This window comes from Austrofundulus limnaeus, unplaced genomic scaffold (genome assembly GCF_001266775.1).
Source record: "Austrofundulus limnaeus strain Quisiro unplaced genomic scaffold, Austrofundulus_limnaeus-1.0 Scaffold1, whole genome shotgun sequence".
Lineage (NCBI taxonomy): Eukaryota > Metazoa > Chordata > Actinopteri > Cyprinodontiformes > Rivulidae > Austrofundulus > Austrofundulus limnaeus.
The window spans coordinates 5,613,775-5,622,334 of record NW_013952403.1 but is presented as its reverse complement, the minus strand read 5'-3'; the positions used below and the strand labels follow the sequence as shown (position 1 = coordinate 5,622,334).

The 8,560-nt window shown below is 38.6% G+C and overlaps 2 protein-coding genes across 2 annotated transcripts in view; both read left to right on the top strand.

The window, feature by feature from the left end:
• LOC106516277 (neuronal acetylcholine receptor subunit non-alpha-2) overlaps positions 1–2,430 on the top strand; it is a 7,995-nt gene extending 5,565 nt beyond the window's left edge. The window contains exons 5-6 of the mRNA XM_014006553.1: positions 573–1,467; positions 1,548–2,430. Coding sequence (XP_013862007.1) covers positions 573–1,467; positions 1,548–1,721 — 1,069 coding nt within the window. The 3' untranslated portion in view covers positions 1,722–2,430. The remainder of the gene's footprint in view (positions 1–572; positions 1,468–1,547) is intronic.
• A 5,625-nt stretch (positions 2,431–8,055) lies between these two features.
• LOC106516270 (neuronal acetylcholine receptor subunit alpha-7) overlaps positions 8,056–8,560 on the top strand; it is a 24,216-nt gene continuing 23,711 nt past the window's right edge. Inside the window, exon 1 of the mRNA XM_014006543.1 lies at positions 8,056–8,171. Within this exon, the coding sequence (XP_013861997.1) occupies positions 8,111–8,171 (61 nt within the window). The 5' untranslated portion in view covers positions 8,056–8,110. The remainder of the gene's footprint in view (positions 8,172–8,560) is intronic.

The following is an 8,560-nucleotide window of genomic DNA, read 5'->3' as shown; positions in this document are numbered from 1 at the left end:
TGCAATGATTAGACATGTTTTTTATTATTGTCATTAGTGATTATCTCAATTTCGGCTAAAAGACTTGACAAAATCCTACACACTGTGCCTTTAAGCTAATCCAGATAAATAACTCTAAGAGACCAATCAGGTTTAGGTCACATTCATACRCTGATGGAACACACATCAGAGGCAGTAAAGGGTTCAGTGTCTTGCCCAGGGATTGAAAAAGGGTGGAATTTAACCACCAACTCCCTCATTGGRGGATGACTTCCCTAACCGCTCAGCCACAGCCTCCCCAGCTGTCACAGCTCGTGCCAAATGTGCCGAAAAGCCTCCACAACCTYCCTTCTCAGATTTTTGAAGTTGTGCGAAACTTTGCGTGTAAGACATCAGGGGTATCGCACAACTCTGTGTCGACAGGACTTGTTTGAGTCTGTAACACTCAGCTTAYTGTTACCGTGACAAGGAGGTTGTGGAACCTGAGCTGTGTTTTGCTGAGGAGGAGCRTGAGCTGTTTTGATAAATATGAGACAAGATTAAAGTAAGTGAAACACTGATGAGATCATTTCTGACTCTTTGTGACTCCTCAGCGCTGACGGGCGCTTCGAAGGCTCCCTGATGACCAAAGCCATTGTGAAATACAACGGCGCCATCACCTGGACGCCGCCTGCCAGTTACAAATCCGCCTGCACCATGGACGTTACCTTTTTCCCCTTCGACCGGCAGAACTGCTCCATGAAGTTCGGGTCCTGGACCTACGATGGGAACATGGTGGACCTGGTCCTCATGGACAACCACGTGGACCGGAAGGACTTCTTTGATAACGGGGAGTGGGAGATCCTCAGTGCCACCGGAGCCAAAGGGAACAGGAAGGATGGCTTGTACTCCTACCCCTTCATCACCTACTCCTTCATCCTGAAGAGGCTGCCGCTCTTCTACACGCTCTTCCTCATCATCCCCTGTTTGGGCTTGTCCTTTCTGACGGTCCTGGTCTTCTACCTCCCCTCGGACGAAGGAGAAAAGCTCTCGCTCTCCACCTCCGTCCTGGTGTCGCTCACCGTGTTTCTCCTGGTCATCGAAGAGATCATCCCCTCCTCCTCCAAGGTGATCCCGCTCATCGGGGAGTATCTGCTCTTCATCATGATCTTCGTCACCCTCTCCATCATCGTCACGGTTTTCGTCATCAACGTGCACCACCGCTCCTCGGCCACCTACCACCCCATGTCCCCGTGGGTTCGCAGCCTCTTCCTGCAGAAGCTGCCCCAGCTGCTGTGCATGCGAGGACACACGGACCGGTACCACTACCCCGAGCTGGCTCCGGAGAGCCCAGAGCTGAAGCCTCGCGCTGGGGGTCGGAGGGGAGGCCAGAGGACGGCGTTATCGGAGGGGAAAGAAGATGACGCCTGGGCCACCATGTTGGAGAGAGCCATCTATTCAGTACGCTACATCAGCAGACATATCCGAAAGGAGCACTTCATCCGGGAGGTGCGTCTGTTTTAAAGTCTGCAGCTCTTTTCTTCACAACAYGTCCTGTTTCTTTTACGGCTTCCTTCTGTTTCCTTTAGGTGGTCCAAGACTGGAAGTTTGTGGCCCAGGTGTTAGACCGGATCTTCCTGTGGGCTTTCCTTACCGTCGCCATTCTGGGCACCATCCTCATCTTCACTCCAGCCCTGCAGATGTTCCTGAAAGTCCCACCTCCATCCGCGAGCGAGGAGGCGCCTTCAAATCCGTTACAATAATATTTGTTTTTATTCTTATTTGACTTATGATCCTCTATTCAAAATGTYATGTTTATACAAATATAATTACACTTTTCACAACTTGTTATTGTGGATAAATGCAGAAATATGAGTGAAGGTTATAACAGCAGATGATATTTAGATACAAACTGAAATTCAGGTCAAATTCAGCATTTAGAAAATRGAATTTAGGCTAAAATGAAACAAAGTTTTAATATAGAATCAAAGTAAAAACCAACGTGTYGTGTCCATTATATAATAAACAMACAAAAACRCAATGAATGACTTGATTYATGTCATTAACTCACACACTTTCTTTTACACACACTAATAACTCACGTTTCCAAAGCACAAAATACCTCCTTGCTGTTCTGACCTAATAGTAGTGTATTACAGAGAAACCTTCACTTTCACCACAAACACGTGTGAAAAACACTTGAAAATATTTCAGGAATGAACAGATTTTCTATTTATTTATCTTTTTCTTAGCTTTCCTTAGCTTCACTACAGATAAAGAGCTCAAAGTTACACAAGGTGTAAAGAAATGACAACTTTTTATTGCCTAATCTCCAAAAGTATAATTTTTGACCTGCTGAGTACTTTGTTATACTAATAAAGTTGGTTCAAATGAATAAAACTGTAATTGATGTGATTATTTTAAAATCACTTTCCAACTCTGCAGCTGATCAAGTTACAAACAAAAACATCCAAAAACATCCACATTTTCCTTTTATTATAAAGTTTTTTTTACGGAAAAGTTGCAAAAGTTTTTTTTAAGAAACTTCAATAAGTCTGCAAATTTCTGGGGTGTACATAATTCAACATAGACACAGCAGAATTTAATGAGAAGTGTGCTTTTCATATACAGCAAACTAATTTCTATAATCCATTAAGATTTGTTTTGTATTCCTGTCTGCATCCTGATGTCACCTCTTTAGTTTTCCACGTGTGCCGACGTGTCTGGCTGTCCAGGCGAGCTTGTACGTTGCGCAGCATCTCCATATAAAGTCGATTGTTTTCACTGCAAAACAGCCAGATACAAAATATATTTAATATAAATATTCTTTGAAGTATGTCTAAAAAAATATAAAACAATTATGTTTATAAAGTCATTTTAAAAGGCACTTTTTGTGCTGAGAGTTGAGTGAATCTTTGGACTGACTGAGGGATACAATCARCAGCCTCAAGAAGAAATTAACATTTATGTAATAACATAGACGTGGCTCGATTGAAGAAATAACAAACTAAATAAACTGTACTATAATTGTTGAAGTTTTAGCTATAGCTGTCTTTTATACCAGTAGAGATTTTTGAGAGAAAAAAAAGGAAAACTGACACTTCTAGCTCGTTACCATCCAAGCCAGTTGATAAGTTTCCAAATTTAATCAAACTATGAATCATTTTGAAGCTTCTGAAATGGAGACAATAACTCAGTATTCAAATGGTTCTCATTCTGCCCTTCATTTTGCTAGCACAGATTCCAAATTACTTAATTAATAAGGTATTTTTTGCAAGCAAGTAAATCAAAAACAATTTTAAGTTGAATTATGGTAAWAAGACAAATGAGCCTCACTCAGCCACAGAGCGGTCAAACATCAGGTTGCCCATGTCCATGTCTGAGCCCCCGATCGAAGAGCTGTCCACTGCTCGTTAGCCTGAAGAACACATCAACTTTCTATTTGAAAAGGCTGTTAGATGTTTCTGTTGTTAATGTCTACCATTTCAGAACATGACTTACCTGCTCCTGAATGGTGTAACCCCACATGTTGTGAGGGTTGTGTGGATCCCAGTAACCCACCTGCCTCTTCAATCTGATGAACCTCTTTGCTGCYCCTCTTCTTTTAGGAAAGGGSCAGAAAAGACCCCTGAGTATGAAARCAGATTGCAGTAGTTCATAAAATAAATACTGTTCTGAGTCTGAAAGCAAYGGATTAACAAAAAACTTGATTATTTAAGTAGCTTAAAGAAAAAAATGTGAATTTAAATGTCTTTTCCAGCTCAAAATTTATAACATGGACTCTAAAAACTATAAAACAGATAAAAAATAGTCGCTCACCACTTAAAACAGCCAAAAGGATCAGAAACTTCATGTCTACAAAGGGTTAAATGATTAAAYGTTTAAGTTTGTAATATTAAAAAGAACTAAACAGTAAAGTTGTAGACTTGTTTACCTACAGTGTGAGCTGTCAGAATGTGTCCTCCGAGCATCTCAGCTGAATGTAAAGTGAACAGAMGTTTCTTTCACAGGTTTTTATCAGAAACCAGAGAGGAATGAAAAGACCCAAACATCATGCAGAGCTGCTTTCTCAGAGTAAGATTTTAAATAGAACCAATCAACCAAAATGTTGTTGTCTGATGTCTGTTCCATTTCTCCGTACAGAATTTGGGAAAAGGGCCTTTGTTTACTCTGCCCCATCTACATGGAACATGTTGCAAAAAGTCTGGAAGTTAACAGAATTGATCCCATTGAGCACCTTTAAGTCCAGATTGAGGGCATTAGAGACTACGTCTTTGAACTGTCAATGTTTTTATTAGTGATTGTTTGTCTTGTGTTTTAATTGTGTAATTTTTATGTAAATGTATACTTTTTTGCTGCCTCTTGGCCAGGACTCCCTTGAAAAAGAGGTTTTTAATCTCAATGGGACTTTCCTGGTTAAATAAAGGAAATAAATAAAATAGCAACAGACTGACACTGTGAGGGTTCCAGAACAAACTAAACAGATTCGACAGAAAGGTGCTGCTCTAACAGCATTTAAATGTGAGAAAAACTGTATGTTTTTACCCTAATRTAGTCGTTATTTTGTGTCAGGCTTTATTTTAAAAAACAGAAATTTAATTTGCATCAAAAATGTTTTCTCATCTTCAGCTTGTTTTTGTGTTTTCATCACTTTTATTATGGAATTTTATGGAGTGTACATTGACTTTATGTCCACTGGGTGACGCTCTAATCAAAGCTGAATACAGAACATTTACGGTGTCTGCAGATCGTTCTTAAAAAATGGAGATAAAAACAAAAACAAACATAAAACTGATAGACCGAAACAACTACATGATGATGAAACATGTCAGAAATAAAAGTGGCAAAGTAAATTCATTATAATCTCTTTGGGTTTTAATTGTGATGTGAATAACTTTGTGATGCTGATCTGATAAAATCACCATGTAAATAAACTTTACATCCTTTAATATAAGTAAAACTTACATAACTCAAAACCAGATAATACAAAGTCTGCTTTTAAATCAAAGGTTGCCTTAAAAAGAAGAAAAAAATTACAAAATAAATCAGCTCCCAGGAGAGGTCATTTTAAATTTCATCTTGCTGAGGTTTTGCATTAAATCTCTCCTCCTTTAAAGTTTGAGCGTATATGAGTTTCTTTGTCTGATAAAATATTCAAACGGCAGCAGAAAAACGCTGAAGCAGCCACACCGACAGATGAAAGCTGAGGGGATGAAAGTTAATTCACAAAGACAATAACAGGACAAAAACTATTAATATCTTCAATCAATTATGTACTTAAACATTTTAASTATGTGTTTTTATGCATATGAGCTTTGCTTTGAAGATTTCATTTTACTCAGAATCATCCACCCTCATGTTAAACAGACGTCTCATTTTTTTTCGTGTGTTTTTTTTCCAACACTGACTAAAGGTCTCCCTCATCTACAACCAACACTGACCTTTTTCACCGTCACCTCCTAACTGTGTGTGAGAGCTTTGACCTTTCTGTGACCTGTAATAACCAACCGAGCCAAAACCTGAACAGTAAAACTGATTCAGACAGCGAGCTGAGGCTGAGACAGCAGAGGACAAACTGTCTCAGACAGAATCAAAGTCTTTTGGTTTCTAAAGATTATTAAATATTAGTGGTGGGATTGGAGCGCCTTCTACTGGGYGACAGTAGCAAGAAAAAAAGGGCACTTCTGTTTGGATTTCTTTTTATTTTCTTCCAGAGGTGTGTAGAATTTTGTTGTTCACATTAYACACATGCAAATAAACAGTTTAAAGAAAATATATGTTTATGTGTTTAACATAAAATGTAAAGTAATTAGTGCTTGGTGGATTATTTCTTTGTTGTAACAATGCTTCTTGGCAATAAACCTGATTAGCAGCACCTGGGGGAGTAAATCTCTATCTTTTTCACAAAACAGCATTAATTTGTTTGGATGATTATAAAGTGTGTCTCTATATCACAAAGACTGTCATGATACGATAGCAGTTGCATGTACAAATGTGTGTTCCTTACAAATGTGGCACCATTTAAAAGAGAAATGAACTTTTCAGCGGTATAAGATTTAAGCATTGTTACAACAAAAACATATTTTACTAAACACACATTTATGTACTTTTTTATGCTAAGTTTATATAAGTGTGGAGTCCTCTGAGTAATGTCCTCTGATAGAAGTTCATGCACATGCAAAGTAAACACAAGAAGAAGCAATAACGCTTCTGAGTTGGAACTATTTTTGGGAGGGATCATTCTCCCTTTCTGATTATGGAGAAGAGGACAAAAGGARACCAGGCGGAGAGAACATTTTGCAGAAAAAAGAAATGCAGCGTTCCTCCTCATCGCCCGTGGCTTCCTATTTCCAACTAAAATTATTTATGGACTGGAATAAATAGGTCACTGGATGATGAGCTCGCTTGGCACACAAGAAAGGAGACAAATACAACAAAAGTGCAGTTGATGAGCCTCTTTGTGACGCCGAGAAGCAGGAAATTGCAGCGTGACACATGGCACATCTTTCTAAAACCCTGTCAGCAGCTGGGAGAGAAGGAGGTGATGTGCTTTATGAGCYGGAGACATCAGCGACACAGATGAGGAGCGTCTCCCCTGTGCTCAGATTTGTCTTTTTATTTGACCTCTCAGGGAAACTGGGAAAGTCTTTCACATTGCATTTAGTGATTTAAACTCTGTAAAAAGATGTTTGATGATAAACAGACAATGGTTTTAAATACACAAAATTTATTTCTAATAATGACCACAATGGGCTTTCTGTTAAATATTATTTTGTAGCTCCATCAATAAAACTCCAAATTTGATTTTATCTGGTTTAAAGCAACGGCTCTCTAACTTTTCATCTACTTTCAATAAGTCATATTATTATATTAATTCATTCAGTCTTTTTTATAGCAGTTAGGGCTGCTTTCAGTAATCATTTATAAATGGAGTAAATAAATACATTTGAACTTCTCAGGACTGCCTCTTTGGTTGCTCATGGTCCACAGTGGGGTCCTGAGCCCAACTTGGAACCACTGATCCAGAGAGCAACAAAAAGAGATCAAAAAAGAATCCTTGTTAAATAAAATTAGACAAACAAGAAAATGAAAACGTGGCTTTTTCCAGGTCTCAGATACAGTTAAAAAAACAGTCAATTTTACAAATCCTTTTTTGGATCTGAAATATTAATGAGATAAAAAGGTTTAAAAATTGTTCCAGAATCTAAATTCAAAAGGTTTTTGAGCAGTGATGCAATCAAGTGTAAAACTTTAGCTTAAAGTAGACATATCCTGCTTTTAAATCCTTCTTTTTCATATTTAAATCATTCAGTTGGGGTCTATGTAAAGTGGAACTGCAATGCTTTTGGTCTGAATCCCTCCTTGTTGTGACTCTGCAAGCCCCTCTTTCACCTCTTTGTGGAGGGGTGTCTCTCAGATCAACTCGTTTTGAGACTGTCTCTTTAAATCCAACTTCTCCCCGCCCACCTATGGCTTCCAGACCAGTTCATTCTAGTTTGATAGAGCAGGTAACGTCTATCTAGCAGCACAGAAAATATTTTTTACAGTTAATTAAAAGATGTGAACAACTGATGACTTGTTCATTCAGCCTGTTGGAGCCAGAGTCTGACCCAGAGAGGAGAATGAAGAAAAGGAAACTGTAGTTGGTGAGTCCAGACCTTRTCTGTCGCAAATAYTGKGACGTAATAGTTCAGAAAACATCATAGAGAAAACCAAACAAGCTGAAAAATATGATCCAAATAATAGAAAGATATCTTTGCAGCACCARGAGACTAAATTCTGCACTCAGACTYCAAGTACAACAAAATGTAGTTAACTGGTAAACAGGTGGATTTTACACGTTATGTCCCCTTTAAAGGGATAGTTTGGTCRTTTTGGCAGGGTCAAATAGTTCAAACCTTATCAGCAAATTCTTTTTTCCTTTTGTTATATTTTGTTACTTGAATAAAAAACAACTTGAATGCTTAAACTCCTTGAATAATAGGTGCATGTTAATCAGCACCAACTGGCTGCACCTCTCTGAGCTCCACGCTGTCAGCTGTAGGATACACCCCRCCTCTCCTCCCTGCCTGTGTTCACTCCAGCAGAGAGCCGCTGCAGAGTCCCTGCGTTGATTCAAAGGCACCGGCAGAGTTTCCAGAGCAGCAGCAGGATGCGGAGCCACAAGTTCTGTTCGGTTGGATTGTATATATGGACCACGATTCTTTTCAAAGGTAAGCCTGAGAGAAAACATCCTCCCTCTCTGATAGAGGAGTTCTCATCRAGGCAGACTGCAAGCTTTGGTTATTGTTTAAGAAGCCTTTTGGTTTTTTACAGGGAAAGTTTTTATTCTCATTTTTTCCCCTCGATTTTCAAATGTAAGTGAGGATATAAACCTTCTCCTCTTGAATGAAATCCTGTTTGTTTGCAGTTTTATGCTGGAGGGAATGGAAATGAACTTTTACTTGTTTTTATTTCAAGACATGAATTTGACAAAAGAATCAAAGGACTGAATATTTACATTTTCTATATTAGCTGTTAAATCCTGGCTGTAAACTGATAAATAAATATCATTATAGTTTTTTTACATGTTCATTTATGTAACTTATGTGGACAGTAAGAG